The sequence below is a fragment of the Crotalus tigris genome, unplaced genomic scaffold (genome assembly GCF_016545835.1).
Source record: "Crotalus tigris isolate CLP2741 ecotype Arizona unplaced genomic scaffold, ASM1654583v1 scf7180000024319.607755, whole genome shotgun sequence".
Lineage (NCBI taxonomy): Eukaryota > Metazoa > Chordata > Lepidosauria > Squamata > Viperidae > Crotalus > Crotalus tigris.
In genome coordinates this window covers 539,566-556,613 of record NW_024100491.1, presented here as the reverse complement: position 1 = coordinate 556,613, position 17,048 = coordinate 539,566, and the positions used below count along the sequence as shown (strand labels likewise).

General features: G+C 34.5%; 1 protein-coding gene across 3 annotated transcripts; it reads left to right on the top strand.

The window, feature by feature from the left end:
• The first annotated feature begins 754 nt into the window (after window positions 1-754).
• SMNDC1 (survival motor neuron domain containing 1) lies at window positions 755-14,784 on the top strand. 3 transcript variants are annotated; one of them, XM_039325182.1, is made up of 6 exons: window positions 755-906; window positions 4,423-4,542; window positions 7,267-7,409; window positions 9,997-10,158; window positions 11,992-12,145; window positions 12,864-14,784. In XM_039325182.1, exons 2-6 carry the CDS (start codon window positions 4,423-4,425, stop codon window positions 12,999-13,001), a joined length of 717 nt encoding a protein of 238 aa, XP_039181116.1. In that variant the 5' UTR covers window positions 755-906; the 3' UTR covers window positions 13,002-14,784. The 3 variants fall into 3 exon arrangements, with proteins under 3 accessions (XP_039181116.1, XP_039181114.1, XP_039181117.1); XM_039325180.1 differs by lacking the exon at window positions 755-906 and adding an exon at window positions 926-2,629; XM_039325183.1 differs by lacking the exon at window positions 755-906 and adding an exon at window positions 2,651-2,675.
• Window positions 14,785-17,048: the final 2,264 nt, after the last annotated feature.

The window sequence follows — 17,048 nt, the reverse complement described above, 5'->3', positions numbered from 1 at the left end:
CAGGTTTTTCCATTGGCTAATTGTTATGTCAGGAAGTTTCTCCTTAGTTCTAGGCTGCTTCTCTCCTTAATTAGTTTCCATCCGTTGCTTCTTGTTCTGCCTTCAGGTGCTTTGGAGAATAGCTTGACTCCTCTTCTTTGTGGCAGCCCCTGAGATATTGGAACACTATCATGTCCCCCCTCGTCCTTCTCTTCACTAGACATACCCAAGTCCAGCAACCGTTCCTTATGTTTTAGCCACCAGCCCCCCCAATCATCTTTGTTGCTCTTCTCTGTACACTTTCTAGAGTCTCAGCATCTTTTTTTACATCGTGGTGACCAAAACTGAATGCAGTAGTCCAAGTGTGGCCTTACCAAGGCATTGTAAATGAATGATCCTGTCTCTCCTTTTGCCTCCCATTACTTTTCTATTTATTTTTATCAATTTTTAGAATGTATCTAAAAATACTGCAAAGAATAGATGCCGGCGTGCTTTTATTTTGCACATCGCGCTAGTAATCGGGAGTAGGCAACCTTGGCTCTTTTATGACTCGTGGACTTCAACTCCCAGAATTCCTGAGCCTTCTGGGAGTTGAAGTCCACGAGTCATCAAAGAGCCAAGATTGCCTACCCCTGCGCTAGTTGCTTCTTTGTGCGCTCGCCACCCTCACATGAAAGATTCAACAAACGGCGACTGAATCCCCGCAATACATTGTGACGGGGCGGAAGAGGAGCCCTTTTGCACTTCCGCCGAGTCAGGTGACTCAAGTTCCGTTGAACGCCGGTTTCTTCGCCCGCTGCTCTCGCGAGCGTTCGCTTCCGTCCTCCGGTTTGTATGCGTGGTCGCTAGGAGCCGCAGGAAGACAGCGCGCGCAGTTTTCGTGAGGCCTTCCGGGAGTGAGAGAAGCCCTCTGTGTGCGAAACCAAGGTGAGAGGCCTGCTCTTTTCTCGCTCTGCTTCGCCAGTTTTGGCGCAAAGGGAGCGGGGTGAGGGAAGGACTGGCTCCGGTTCTTCTCTCTGAGAGCGGGAGCCGTCTTTGTTCTTCCCCAGTTTGCAGGCCTTCCCTTCTCCCCGTATGCTTCTTCGGGGCTTGGCGCATTCTCTCTTCTGCCTAGGCCTACCCGTTGGTCTCCGTTCCGTGACGGCTAGCCCTCAGTTTAGCCCAGGAGTAATAATATCCAGGGTCAGAAGCTTCGGGCCCTGGCTTGGTTTTTAGGTTGATGGAAAATAGATGTCTTTTCTCTGTCCTTAATCCCTTTCCCCATATTAGCAGTTCCTCCGCGGCTTCCTTAATTCTCTGAAAGATGCTTTTGGTTTCCCCCCTTGCGCTTGTTTTTCTTCTTTCTTACACTCTGTTCTCGGTGAAGTCTTTGTTATCACAGCTCCTGGTTTTCTGCTTTGTTACAGAAATTTGTAACTGGCTGTACTAGAGAAATAATGAAGGGCCTTTAATACACAAGGGGTGGGGTGTCACGTTTGTTTTCTATGGAATAAGATTAAAGTTTAGAACTGGTGCATTATTTTTTTGGCCTCTTCCCAGAAAAAAGTAGCAGTAATCTAGCAGATAAGGGCAGGTTGATGTGTTTCAGAAAATAACAGGTAGGCTTGCTATCAGGCCAAATTCATGTAAATAATAATTGTATAGTTTTCCCCCCACAGGTGTATCCTTTTAAATGATTACTATTACACTTTGTGTAATAGCACTTTAGATGCTGATACGATTAATTGTGCTCTCTCTTTATCAGTAAATAATATTTCAGCTTGGTTTTTATTGATTTTCTATTTCTAATTATTTCTGTATTTGATCCTTGTTTGTCATAAGGACTACTACTACATTCGTGTCAGAAGGTGTTTCCGGGTTGCAAGAAGGGATTGTGACATTTTTGTGTTATCTTATAAAAGATTGATGAATTTGAATTGCTACTGGGTTTTATTGTTTTCAAAGTGGGCAGTATTTTTCAAAACAGGTGTCTCAATCTCATCTATTACCTACATGCTAGTAGAAGATTTTCTTGAAAACGAAATATTCCTAGAGAAGGAATGCCAACTTTTTTATCTTGTCAGAAACATCAAGAAGACAAAGGTTCCCCACATCTAGGCTTGGGAAGTAAGGTTTCTGTGGATTGCACAAAATGCAAGAGTTTCCTCCATCTGAAATACTTGCTAGAAATTTAACATGGGAAGAGTGGGGAAATTAAAAAGCTCCAGTATTGTATATTTAGAATATCTTACTTTATCTTTGACAAATTACTATTCACTATTTTTAATAACGAAAGCAAACAATCCAGTGTCTATCTAAACTTGGGATAGGTAGCTTTATTTCTCCAAAGGTTTTGAATTATAACTGCTATAAAACCTATCATTATGACCCTAGAAAAATTATATAGATAAAGGTATTTTCAACTAACAAAAACATGTCATTTTACTATGTACAGTGGAGTTGTAAAACAGCAAAAATATTGGATACAAATACAAATAACCATGCAAGGAATATTAAAGATTAACATTCAAATGAAACCAGAACTTTATGGATAGCCAATTAGAAAAGACTTATGGGAAACTTTTTTTTTTAACCTGGTAACTTCAGCAAGATTATGCTCAAAGTTGGAAAAATACTGAAATTACCTAGAGTGGAGAAATGGATTGTCAAGGTAATGGAATTAACAGAAATGGCAAAATTGATCTGTTTGATCAGAGGTGAGACAATAAATTCTTTTGGACTTTTTGTTCAAAATGGTGATTTCCTGATTTCAAAGGGTTGAATATGGAAAAAAAGGAAGTACGATGTAACCTTATAGAGGTAGGAAAAATAAAATGTTAATAACTGCTGCAAAGAATATTGGAAGTTACTTATTTATATATATTTCCTTTTTTCTTTACTTAACCTACTTTTCACACATTTTTTTGTTTTCTTACCATTACTTCAAATTATTTTTATTTCTATGTAAATCTTTAATAGCACTTAACTTCATATTTCTGGGAAATCTGGCCATATTTCTGGGGAATTCTGATAAGTGTAGTGTAAAACATTTGGAGAATATTATGTTGTAACTTGTGTTATTGAAAGTACATCCTGCTCAATATTCTACTTCATTGTTCCCCTTTGTGCAAGTTTCTATTAATAATACAGATAGTAACCTATCAAGCAGCACTGTTTTGATTTCTAGGCAGGATATGTTTTGTGTATGTAAAAGGCTTTTTACAGACCTACAAATTGGTAGCAGAAAGATAGGTTTTGTTTTTGTGGTTATTACCAGAATTAAAAGAGTTAATCTCTTGTAGCATACTAAATTGTCAAATCTAACTCCTTATATGAAACTTAAGTCTAATTAATCTACAGATGGATTTTTATAATACCTCCTGAAACAAATGTCTGCTTTACCTATATTTTTTCTATTAAATGTTATTTATTTTTTTAAAGAAAAGTTTGTATATCAAACTTTTGAGCATCAATATAGTGCTAATAGAACTATTTTATTTCTATTAGGATTTTTAATATTGGCCTATATTGATTTGGTTTAAATGAAAGATGGGCAAGTCATATATTAACAATGACAATTCTGCACCTTTTAAAAATTTGATATAACATTAACAGATCATAAACCAAAACATTGATAGTAAAGATTATAAAGAGGCCTTATATTTTTATTAATGCAATTTATATGGGACTGCCTTTATAAACTTCAGCTGTGAGATAATACGACTGCTGGGTAGTTTTTCAAAATAATTTTAGTGTGGCAGTTTTCATTTCTCCTGCTTGTGATCATATTTTTTTTATATTTTCTCTGTTGGTTTACATGAAACATATTTTTGAAAGTACAGTGTAAGATCCACTAGGTATAGGTCTTCTTGAACTTTAAGAAGCTACTCAGGACAATTATATTTTATTGCTTTAATTGGTTATCCAGTTTCTGTTGTTGCCCCTTAACTTTACGGATATTTTATATTGTTGCTTAAAATGTCTAAAGTTGTTTGGTTTGCTTTTAATATAGCTTGATGAAGTAATACAAAGAATATGCCCAAAATGTTAAGTTTATTTTTATGACTAGAAAAGTATTAACAGTCTTTTCAAAGATTATTTTTGAAAATGGAGATTGAGATTAGACTAAAATAAATGTATATTTAAGACCAAAAAGAAAAAAAATGTTTTAATCATGTCCAGTTGTAGTTCAGATATCAACATACTGAGATAATGTATAAATAACCATACAATAATATTAATTTAAATTACTCTTTCAGGATTACTTGGGTCATGTTTGCATCTTGCTATCTATGAAGATTTATAGTATTCAGCCTGATAATCTACATTTCATTTTATCTTACAATCTGAAATACAGAAGAACAAGAGGCTTGAAATAAAATTCTTAATAAATGAATAATCTGGCCATTAAATTGTACGTACAATTGATTTGGTTTATATTATAGCTTCTTTTTCTTTTTGTAGATGTCAGAAGACCTGGCAAAACAATTAGCTAGTTATAAAGCTCAGTTACAGCAAGTTGAAGCTGCTTTGACAGGAAATGGAGATAATGAAGATTTATTAAAACTCAAGAAAGATTTGCAGGTGAGAACTGAGAAGAAATAAATTTGCTAATTGAATGTTTCCTATATAGTGAAGAGTTCTGCAGAATTGTGTTTGACTGCTTCTGAAGACCATCTGCTAGGAGACTATGGAGTCTTTGTGAAGTTGGTTAGCCACTATGAGAACAAACTGCTGGACTAGATGGTCCAGGGGTCCAAACTAACAGGAACTTCTTATGTTCGTTATAATAATATCTTAATCAGAATGAGCTATAAAATAAGATTAAGGCTTAATTAAGTATAAAGTAGTAAATTAATCATTATGTAAATATTAATAAATTTTTTCCTGAGGATTAAATTAGCTTCAGAAGAACTAGGGCTATCATCTGCTTAAAGGCATCAGTCTGTAGTTGCATAAGTATGGTTATAAATAAAAATATTCTGAAGTTTGGTTTAGTATATATACATTATATAAGGTATCATTCTAAAGTAATTTTCTTCTGTGTAAGAGCATATTGAAAATACATTTTGCCATCTTTCTGATCTATTTTTAACGAGTCATTTTCCATAACATCTTGAGTGTTAAAATATCCTCAGTTATACTATCCTATAGGAATCAGTTAAGCAGGGACTGTTTAATGTGTGATATGTTCACTGAGGGAAATATATTCAAATGGTAGGATTCTGAAACCACATAAGTTTTGTGAGTTTTTTACAATTTTTTTAAAAAAATGCTCTGTAGCTTGTAATTCAAAGGAGTGACTAACATTTGAATTAATTAAAGCTCAATTTCAGCGTGCATAAAAACACAACAGGGTGATAGTCGTAATAGAGAAAATTTTTTAAAAGATGACTAATAGTGAAGACAAAATTATTTAGATATTTTTCTCTGAAGTGTGTATTTTTTCTGCTTGTATCCATTTTTGCATCACAATCTATTTTTTTATTGGGTAAGATTTGGTCAATATTTCAAGAAATGGCTATTTGACTTTTAATTTTTTTCATGCACTATAGCTTTCCCCAAATTGTTATCTTCTAGGAAAAAGGTACACAAATCCTGTGATATTCTTCACTCTCTAAAATAATAACGGGAATCTCTATGACCCTGCTGAAATAAAACTAATAATTTCATTGGAGTTAAGGCTTGGCAAAATATGCCACTTTTAATCATTACAGTTTAACCCATACATCAAATAAAACAACTTCAAGTGAAACCATTGCATTGGAAATAAGCAGAAGGACCCAATAAAATTTAAAACCTTATTTTTGATGAGAAAGATGACTTGTTTTTTTCATAATTGGTAAAAGTTGGGTTTCCTTTTGAAGGCAGACAGTCTAACTCAAAAAATTGGAAACGGAAGAAAGAGTTTTTTATTGTCTTAAATCAGTTCTGTTACAGTGCTTTTATTAATGTTTCAATTTTCAGAAACTGAAAATAAGTTATACATTTTGTTGTATATTCTCTCCCAACCCAGTGACAGTGAGATAAGTCCAACCTTAACATTTTCCTTTAGATTGATTCTTGTAAATACCTCCCCCACTCCTGTAATAGATCCAAGTTTTGCACAGAAGCCTTGGGTTTTCAGGCTGGTCATTCCTTCTTTTTTTTAAAAAAAAAAAAACCAACTGCAGTAGGCCATTCACAGCCTCTGCGTTGCAACCCATACTTTAAGAAACACTGGTGTAGATAGGTAGCCCCAATACAGCTGGACTCCACTAGTTGTAAAAAGGTTATGTTATGTACCTTCAGTAGATTATGATAATATGATAAAAATGCAGGTACAATAGATTTTTATAGATGTTCTATTTAAACTATGTTTTAAAACTTTTGTTATGTGAATTATAAACCCTTACATATATTTAACGTAATAGTGGTGTACTAATTTAGGCAGCTCCTATGTTTTGAAGTTTCCATTTTTTATTGTTGTGGTTTACTAAAAGTTGATTTATACAGAGTTATACAGTCCAAAATACTGTGGATAACATGGTTGGTATCATAATTCATCTTGTAGAGATTGTGTTCATTTGAAAATTTACAGATGTTTTCAAAATCTTGCATTTAAAAGTTTGGTTATCCCTGCTTTAGCACAAAATCCGGAAATTCCAGTTCTTTTACCTATTTTATTGATGTATTCTTTGCATATATTAAAATTGTACTTTGTGACTTCCTAGAATACATACATGTTTTGTGCCAGTAATTATTTTTAATAAAAAATGTAAAAAATCAACCCAGAATATTTTTATGCCACAGTAATTCTTTCTGCTTCTATTATGTTAGCTGAACTATAATGATATGAATACAGAATGAAATATTATATGTAATTGTTCATATATGATATGAATATAAATATTTACTAAGAAAATAGATATTCAGAAAAGGCTAGTCTATGTGATATTTCAGATTAAATTCTATAGTTACTTAAAAGTCTGCAGAGAAATGAGTGCATTTCATTAAAATAAGCAAGTCTTTTCCTAGGATTAGGAAAGGTAGTTGTTAAGGGAGTCATGCAGCAGTTGGCAGGTCGACCGTACTTCCCTAGTGAAGAGATGCAGCCACTTTTAAGGCTGCAGAGAAGTGCTAGATTTGCCATCTCATTGACTTCGGAGCACCTTTTAGGGACTGACTTTGAAATATTGTACTATACATAAAGTTTTCATGTGCTTTTCCGTCTGTTACTGTATATGCTGCAGTTGGTAAATACTTTTCAAAAGTTGTGGGGATGGGGAGACAGAATGTTTAAATTCTTCCTTTTTTTTCTCCCACCAGGAAGTTATAGAATTAACTAAAGACCTCCTTTCAACACAACCTTCAGAAACTCTTGCAAATTCTGATAGTTCTGCGTCTGCCCTCCCCAGTCACACTTGGAAAGTTGGAGACAGATGTATGGCAATTTGGAGTGAAGATGGACAGTAAGTGTAGAAAACAAACTTCTGTACAGTTACATGAATTAATACAATTTCATGGTAAGATATTTCCCTTTGGTTTATATTCTCTCCATCACCATCATGGTAAATACCACCTTGGCAAAAAAAAAAATTGTAACCTACGGTAGTCAGTCCTGGTATCTTTTAAATTATATTTTGTCATCAGCCAACTAGCATAATCACCAAAGTATGGAGAGTACCAAGATGAGGGTGGCTAGTTAAAGGGAGTGCAGGTATAAATATATATCTTAAACAAATACGTTGTTTGGGAATATATAGTATTGGTAAATTCCAATTTTGCTTAGTCTATAGTCTCTATTAGTACGATCCCTAATAACTTTTAAAATTTGGAATACAATAATCAAAATGGAATGATAATGCTTTTCCTCAGTAATTGAAAGGAAAATGCTAAGAATATTATTTGGAGAAAAAAATGGAGCCCTGACCAAAGAATAATACATATCAGAAGGGAAGAAGCAAAAGAAGAATCTGTCCATACAATCTTTCTTTCTTTATAACAAACATATTTTTAAAAAGTGATAGGATTGGACTCAGAAATGGCAGATTACTTTGGTTACTGTTACAATCATATAGAAGACTGTTACTTGGTGGAAAAGTAGGTACATGTCTTCTGCCGTTGTTGCTTTGGAGCCATTAATAAGGGCTCAGTCCTTCTGCGACTCCCAAAACTGATACAGGTAGTCCTAGACTTACAATCATTCATTTATGACCATTCAAAATTACAATGGCACTGAAAACAGTGACTTACAATCCATTCTCATCCTTACAACTGATATAGCATCCCATAGAGACACGATCAAACTTTGGGTGCATGGCAGCCAACATATCACACTTGCAGTAACTCAGAATCATGCAAGAGTTGCAGCATCTCGAGATCCTGTGATTCCCCCCACCTGCACCCTTTCCTCTAACAAACAACGTGAGTGGCGGAAGTCCAATTTGCTTAACATGCTTAACAATCACATGATTCACTTAACAACTACAGCGATTTGCTTAACTGTCAAAAAGTTTTAAAATTGGGTGTGACTCATTTAACAATTGCCTTGCTTAACAAGGAAAATTCTGGTCTCAATTTGTGGTCATAAGTTGAGGGCTACTTATATTGTAGGGAGCAGACATACTTGAAAATCAAACCCAATCTCTGACAGCAGTATTTCTTTCCTCCAAAATAATTAGGGAATACTGCAGCTGGAGAGTATTCTTTTCACAGTAATAGACTCACCTTAGGAAGGAGTAGCAATAAACAAGCTTTGATTCCTGAGCTTAACCCTAATGTTAATGAGCTGCCTTTTTAGTAGCATATGGAAATATTCCATCTGAAGGAAATTGTTGTTTTATTCATTTTATTTATTAAATATATATGCTACCCATCTTGCTATCCAAAGCAATTTTTTTTCTTTCAATAAAAATTCTATTATATGTTGGTTTCCATTTTTGTTACTTAGATACTTGATGCTAAGCACAGTTTCATTGTTGAGTTTCCTTATGGCCACTGAATCATAAACAGCATTTGCAGTTTCCAAAAGCTGCAGAGAGTGGAATGTCAAGTGTCACCGTAGTGTGTTGAACTAAATTGTTTAGACCTTTTTGGGGTGGCTTAGTGGAATAGTAGAGAAAAATTGGTGCCTTTAGCTTTGTGAAATTCAAAAGAGGAGAATGACTTGATTTGGGAGCAACCAAGATTTTTCTGGGGCTGAAGTGAGTACCTGAATTTTTGGAAGCTAAAGAGTCCATTTTGGCCAGGAGAATTTCTGCTACCTTAACTAAAACCAATTACACTGTACAATCTTCATGTACTCCTGAGAGCAGCAAAATTGGTATTACAGCCAGTTTAATCTAGTGGTTAGGGCACCAGACTAGAAACCCAGGAGGCTGTCTTAGGCATGATAACTGTCCAGGTGATTTTGGACCAGTCACTAACTCAATTCAATTCACGTCACAAAGCTATTGTGAAGAGGAAGGAATATTTGCCACCTTGAGTTATTTATTAAATAATATAGTATATAAATAAATTAGGGAATCAGTATGTAGTTCAGAGGGTGAATTGTGCATTCATAGAATATATACATATTTTAATTTATGATTATATTAGATTATTTTGAGTCTTAAGTGATGTGACTTAAAAAAACTGGATAATCACCTTTGTAATCTATATTATTGCCACTTTAATAGATTACAATATTTTTCATATTTTCTTAAATATGCTCTTTGAATATTGGTCATTCTTTGTTTATTTTTAAGAAGCTATGTCATTGGGTCAGTTGTTAATTTAGAGTTTAACAGTGCAATCATATACATATCTGCTCAGAAGTAAATCTTATTTAATTCAATAGAGTTTACTTTTAAGTTAGTGGCTATAGATCAACATAAGTTACTCATGCTGAGAAAGTAAATGTAAATGAATGCCATAAAATAATCTCAGAATTTCATTATCAATCCCAACCCACTGTTAAGTAGAAATATATTGAAATGTAATCATTGCATGTTTAAGTTTTGCAGGGTTGAGTCTTAAACCTTTACTCACATGCTTACAGCCATGATATCTTTACAGGTGTTATGAAGCTGAAATTGAAGAGATAGATGAAGAGAATGGTACAGCTGCAGTCACGTTTGCAGGATATGGTAATGCTGAAGTCACGCCTCTACTCAATTTGAAGCCTGTGGAAGAGGGAAGAAAAACAAAGGAAGATAATGGCAACAAGCCTATGTCCAAGTAAGTGATGGAAATTGTTTCTATTGTTTAATATGTGGTATCACTCTAAAAAAAAGTTCTGTAATTGAAAAATTGTTGATGGGTTTTCTCATTCAGAGATTACATATAGATAAGAATGTTCTGTTGAAGATACATTTTTTTTAAAAAAAAAATCCAAACCAATGTATGTGCTCAGGCTATATATGTGGAATACTGCTGAGTCTTGAATAATTAAGCAGGATAATTTGGGCTGAATTTATGACTGCATTAGGCAAAGAAGAATCCCCATGGATCGCCTTCAAGTGAAAGGGAAGTTTGTGAATTATTTGTTCCTAGAACTGCAAAAAGGGCTGCATTGGTTCCATGTCTTTGTAATATATAAGGAAGGGAGAGAGAGAGAGAGTGAAATGGAAATGATAGGAATCCACTGGCTTTGTCAAGAATATGGTTATGAATTGGGAAGAAAAAAGCCTTATTGTCACCACCATCACTGCCACTGCCTTCCTTTGGTAAAGATTTCTTTTTTATCAAATACCCTAACATAAATAGAATTTAATCAAATAGTTGCTATTATTAGAATCATTTTTCTAAAATAAAATAAATCAGAATTTAAGGAACCTACCTATAATAACTTTTCTACATGTTTCTCTAAAATGTGTTAGTTTTCATTTTTTTCTGTGAATATATGTAATAGTGAACAAATCACATGCCGTTCTGTAGAGATGTAAAGAAGTTTCAGCCATTCGTGATTTTTTTTCTGTTAATCGGGGAAGGGTATACATTTTGCATTAAATCTTTGCTAAATCTAGACAGGCATCTTCTGCTTTGGTCTGACTTAAGCAGGGTCTTTTATGAATGTCCATTCAGCCTTGAATTACTTATTGTATTCATTTCACATGTCTAGTAATTACCATTGATCTGACGAAAAAAAGTAGACTTTGGTTTTAGGACAAAAGGAGACAGTCTCATTCCTTCTGAGGTTTTTGGCTGCCATTCTATAGGTTTTCATTGTATTTATGACAAAATCTATACCTACCTCATTGTTTATACCAAAATACTTAAGGTATTTTTGTAGCAATAAAGACATCTGAAATTTGGAGTCTAGTTCCTCAGTTGCTGATTTCCTATTACATATTTAAGATATGAAATTTGCTACCTAACTGAAAGTCCATTGGTCTATTGAAAATGACTTCATTAATCCTAGTGCTGAACTGGTACTGTGACTATGCAGCACCACAGGATTATGTTGACTGTTTTAAGTCAGCCTTCCGTAATCTGATTCTGCCTGAGGATAATGGAATTTATTCCAGGTTTGGAAAGATTGAAGTATAACATATTATACTGTTATCTGTAATACTTGTGTTTGCTCTATGACTGAATTTTTTAATATGAATTTGATGAATAAAATTAATCCTGTAATGCTCAATCAACATTAAGTATTTTCTATACAAAATTTGTGAAAAATTTTATCTTGGAACAACTTTTGAGTTAATTCTAGAGTTCCGTTTGCAAGAAGCAAGCTAGCTAGTTTCAGCTGACTTCTAAAAGAGCTTTGTTCGTAGTATATAAAAGTGGGATTGCTGTGCTTTATTGAAACTTGCAGTGCACAGATTGCTTTACAGAAGGAATGACAGCACTCAGCAGCTGGAGAATGAAATAGGCGAGGACAGCTGAAGCCCATTGTACTGAGAGTTTATCTTTACATTCACCTAGTACAAGGTGAGACTCTCTTAATCAGTGTATCCTTGCTTTTGTCTACATGTTCTGAGAATAAAAGTGAATTTATAACAAATTAGTCTAGGTAACTAGGTTATGAACTACATAAGTAATCTTCAGTGACATTTTACTTTCTAGAAAAGAAATGATTGCTCAACAACGAGAATATAAAAAGAAGAAAGCTTTGAAAAAGGCCCAGCGTATCAAAGAACTAGAGCAGGAACGAGAAGATCAGAAAGTCAAATGGCAGCAGTTCAACAATAGAGCATATTCAAAAAATAAAAAAGGCCAGGTGCGTATGACATGCATATTAGTGTATTGGAGGTATAGAGATATGATAACTAGTTTGCTGTGATGGTTAAGCCACTAGGCTGGAAACTAGGAGACCTTGACTCCTAGTGCTCAGGCACAAAGGGCCAACTAGATGACTTTGGGCCAGCCATTCTGGCAAACCATTTCCTGAAAATCTTTCCAGAAAAAATATGAGGGATTTCATAATAGTATTTTTCACCTTTTTAACAGTTTGTAATTTTACAAGATAAACTAATAGAAAAGTTAAGCATGCACGGTATAAAACTTTAGGGCAATATTTTGAATTCTAGTAGTTCTAGACTAAAATAGGTATATTGATCATCCCAGAGTCATTTGGTTCTCAGAATAGTTCTATAGTTTGAATTTGAACCTTGTTATTTGAGTACAGAATATTTCCAAAATAAAGCAATCTGTTCTCAGAATGTTTTGAATTTGAAATGTTTTGCACAAACTTTGTACAACAAGCTTTTATGCTGTTGTTGTAAATCTTAATGTTTTGTGTATCTCAGATTGTTCAGTTTTGTATGGCCCAGTGAAGTATAATTTAATCAATCTCTTTGTATAGAAATAAGCCAAATAGATAAAATTTATATGATTCAGAATATTTAATCACTGATAAACCACATTATTGATATAGTAATTTATTATTTGTTGCATTTTCAAAGTAATTCAAATTGTATTTTTAATTTGTTCCACAGGTAAAGCGGAGTATCTTTGCTTCTCCTGAGAGTGTTACAGGAAAGGTTGGAGTTGGGACCTGTGGAATTGCAGACAAACCTATGACACAATACCAAGATACATCGAAGTATAATGTTAGACATTTGATGCCCCAGTAATTAAGGGGGAAATTGTCATATTTGCAGGGCTTTACATTTATCTTTTTATTGTTATATTTTTCTAACAGTAAACAATTGGTGCGTAATGAAAATGGTGTTGCCATCACTTGGCTTTTGCTGGTACAAGCCTTAATTATTACAGATATTCAGATGACCCCGTTATTGTTCTAAAATTTTGTATAGATATGCACAACTTTGAATGTTGAAGAAATACCCTTTGCAATATTTTGAAGCCTTCAGTCTGATATAGTGTCTTTATTCAGCCACATACTGAAAATACTACCAAGCAAACAAGGATGTAATAAAATAATTATCCCATATTTTGCTCTTTTTGATATCTAACAGTCGTATTACATTCCTACAAGAGCATTATTAGGTGTTCTTTATTTGTTCAGAAATAATTCAATTGAGATATTTATTGGGATTTTACTCTGATTGAATATAGACTGGAATGTGCTGATAGGAAGTGTTTTTTATCTGAAAGAGCAGAAACCTAGAGCTACAATCTTGGTAAAGATAACTAGACAGATTTCATGCTTAACAATGACTTTCCTCAAGATGAGGAATTGGTCCCAAATCTCACATCCTTTCATTAGTGCTGTATGATTCTATATCCATTGCTTTAGCTAGTTAAAGATAGATGGATTCAGACATGTGAGACTTAGAAAGTATCAAAATGTATCATAACGTCGCAAGTCACTCCAAACCCGGTACAAGAACTTGGAGATTCCTCCACCCTAACTACATATGAGATCTTACTATTTTGTATGGAGTAGCTTAGAACCATTCAAAACATTTTGTTATAGTTAAAAACTCATGAATCAGAGTGAGTTTTCTCTGTGGAGTTAAAAAATATTAGGAACTGGATGATTTGTACTGCGTTTCTAAATACCAAATTTTGTAAGTCTGGAAAAAGGCAGAGAATCTTTTCAGAAAAAACATACTTAACACTGGCAAACTGGAAAGTGTGTTTATAGAAATTAAAGTTAATAAGAATTTAGCTATGATCTGTATAAGTTTTTCTCAGTAATTTTCAAGGATGGACTAGCACTTTAAAACTGGGAGATATGAATTATACACTTGGAAGTAGTTATTTTCACTGAAAATGTAATGGCTTATTATGATGCAGTTATTTAACGAACATACTGCAAAAAGTCATTTAGTGCTTACTCAGTTTTACAGTTGATCCAGCTATATTTAAGTATAGATGGTGTTCTATCCCAATAATGCCATAATTCAACTGTATTACTTTAGCTGAACGTTCTTGATTTTATTTGGAAAACCACGTGTAAATGTTCTGGCATTCTTGTATCTTCTGGATGAAATTGCTTCCCTTCGCTATGTATAATACTTAGGGTAGCAATGGCATCTTTTAATCTTGCAAATGTGTTTGAGAGAAAAAGTTAATGTATAGCCCTGTATACAGTGTAAATAAATATTTTTGTAAAATATGGTGTTAATGAACAAGAGTGAATTTAGTTATTACTCCTTCTAAATAATTCAGAAGTAATTCTTGCTCATTAATCTGAATGCCATTGCTTATGTCTGTTACATTGTAGTTCCCTTTTGTAATTTGTTTTCTGAATTAAAATCAGGTAACATCAATACTTGTTGATACACACTAGTGAAAGTCTGCCACTTTATCAGCATTTAAACCCATAACTAGTAGATTATAATCCACCTATAGATTCTTCCCGTCAACAAAAAGGCAAAGTAATTTTTATTACTGTGTTGATCTCAGTTTTGTATGTAACTTTTATTAAAATAAAGTGTTTAAAATTTGTTTGCTATGTCCCCAAAACCTTGTTAAAATGATTTGATATAAGTTGATATACCATTACTAAAGAGTAGGGGAAAGGGGTAATCCAGATAGAAATGTGCTTGTTTTATCATTTATGAGGAAAATGTTCTTATAAAGGTATGATATATCCTGGACATATGACTTTATTTTGAGCAATTGGGTACTGACTGAACAACATAGTTGCAAACTTTGTGTTATAATATTTTATGGATAAATAGCTTCTTTATTTGGGAAAAATAGCTTATGAAATGCGTAAAGCTAGAATTGTAGGTAAAGAACAAATACAGCTAACATTATATCCAGATAGGTCTTGAACTATTGCTTCTTTACAGCGAGGGAAAAAATTATTTAATCCCCTGCTGATTTGGTATGTTTGCCCACTGACAAAGAAATGATCAGTTTATGATTTTAATGGTAGGTTTATTTTAACAGTGAGAGACAGAATAACGACAAAAAAAATCCAGAAAAACTCATTTCAAAAAAGTTATAAATTGATTTGCATTTTAATGAGTGAAATAAGTATTTGACCCCTTCACAAAACATGACTTCGTACTCGGTGGCAAAACCCTTGTTGGCAATCACAAAGGTCAGACGTTTCTTGTAGTTGGCCACCAGATTTGCATACATCTCAGGAGGAATTTTGTCCTACTCTTTGCAGATCCTCTTCAAGTCATTAAGGTTTTGAGGCTGACGTTTGGCAGCTCGAACCTTCAGCTCCTTCCACAGATTTTCTATGGGATTACGGTCTAGAGACTGGCTAGGCCATTCCAGGACCTTAATGTGCTTCTTGAGCCATTCCTTTGTTGCCTTGGCCATGTGTTTTGGGTCATTGACATGCTGGAATACCCATCCACGATCCATTTTCAATGCCCTGGCTGAGGTAAGGAGGTTCTCACCCAAGATTTAATGTTACATGACCTTGTCCATCGTCCCTTTGATGTGGTGAAGTCCTGTTCCCTTAGCAGAAAAACACCCGCAAAGCATGTCTCCACCTCCATGTTTGACGGTGGGGATGGTGTTCTTGGGGTCATAGGCAGCATTCCTCCTCCAAACACGGCGAGTTGAGTTGATGCCAAAGAGCTCGATTTTGGTCTCATCTGACTACAACACTTTCACCCAGTTCTCTGAATCATTCAGATGTTCATTGGCAAACTTCAGATGGGCCTATACATGTGCTTTCTTGAGCAGGGGGATCTTGCAGGCGCTGCAGGATTTCAGTCCTTCATAGTATTGGGTATTACCAACTGTTTTCTTGATGACTATGGTCCCAGCTGCCTAGAGATCGTTGACAAGATCCTCCATGTAGTTCTGGGCTGATTCCTCACCATTCTCATGATCATTGAAACTCCATGAGGTGAGATCTTTCACAGAACCCCAGACTGAGGGAGATTGACAGTTATTTTGTGTTTCTTCCATTTGCGAATAACCGCACCAACTGTTGTCACTTTCTCACCAAGCTGCTTGACAATAGTCTTGTAGCCCATTCCAGTCTTGTGTAGGTCTACAATCTTGTCCCTGACATCCTTGTCAGCTCTTTGGTCTTGGCCATGGTGGTGAGTTTGGAATCTGATTGATTGCTTCTGTGGACAGGTGTCTTTTATATGGGTAACAAGCTGAAATTAGGAGCACTCCCTTAAAAGAGTGCTCCTAATCTTAGCTTGTTACCTGTATACAAGATACCTGGGAGCCAGAAACTTTGCTGATTGATAGGGGATCAAATACTTATTTCACTCATTAAAATGTAAGTCAATTTATAACTTTTGAAATGCGTTTTTCTGGATTTGTTAATTCTGTCACTCACTGTTAAAATAAACTTACCATTAAAATCATAGACTGATCATTTCTTTGTCAGTGGGCAAACATACAAAATCAGCAGGGGATCAAATAATTTCCCCCCTCACTGTATAAAATTCTGTTACATCTTGTAAACCATTTCAAAAGCAACTTGTGATTCATCATGAGAATACTGGGGAAAAAAAACTTGGCCAGGAGTGTCCAGCATAGATGCTGCTGCACCCATGTGAAATGCTGGGTTGTAATTCTCAAAGCATGTGAGCATTGGAGTTAAGATGTTGATTGTGTTTTGGGAACTTCTGTTAACATAAGTGATACCAGAAAGTAGAAAAATAACAAACTTACTTGAAATAAAATGTCATAAAATTTATTTATATATTTAAACAAGTTAAAATAGATGGCCACAAACAAAAGAGTTATGTTTACAATGATGAAAATGCAACAATGTTGTC

Coding starts and splice junctions, on each gene's coding strand:
- SMNDC1 (XM_039325180.1), top strand. CDS start 2,573: ATGCTCAAAGTTGGAAAAATACTGAAATTACCTAGAGTGGAGAAATGG. Junction 10,159..11,991: donor GGCAACAAGCCTATGTCCAA/GTAAGTGATGGA, acceptor TTTACTTTCTAG/AAAAGAAATGATTGCTCAAC. Junction 12,146..12,863: donor CAAAAAATAAAAAAGGCCAG/GTGCGTATGACA, acceptor TTTGTTCCACAG/GTAAAGCGGAGTATCTTTGC.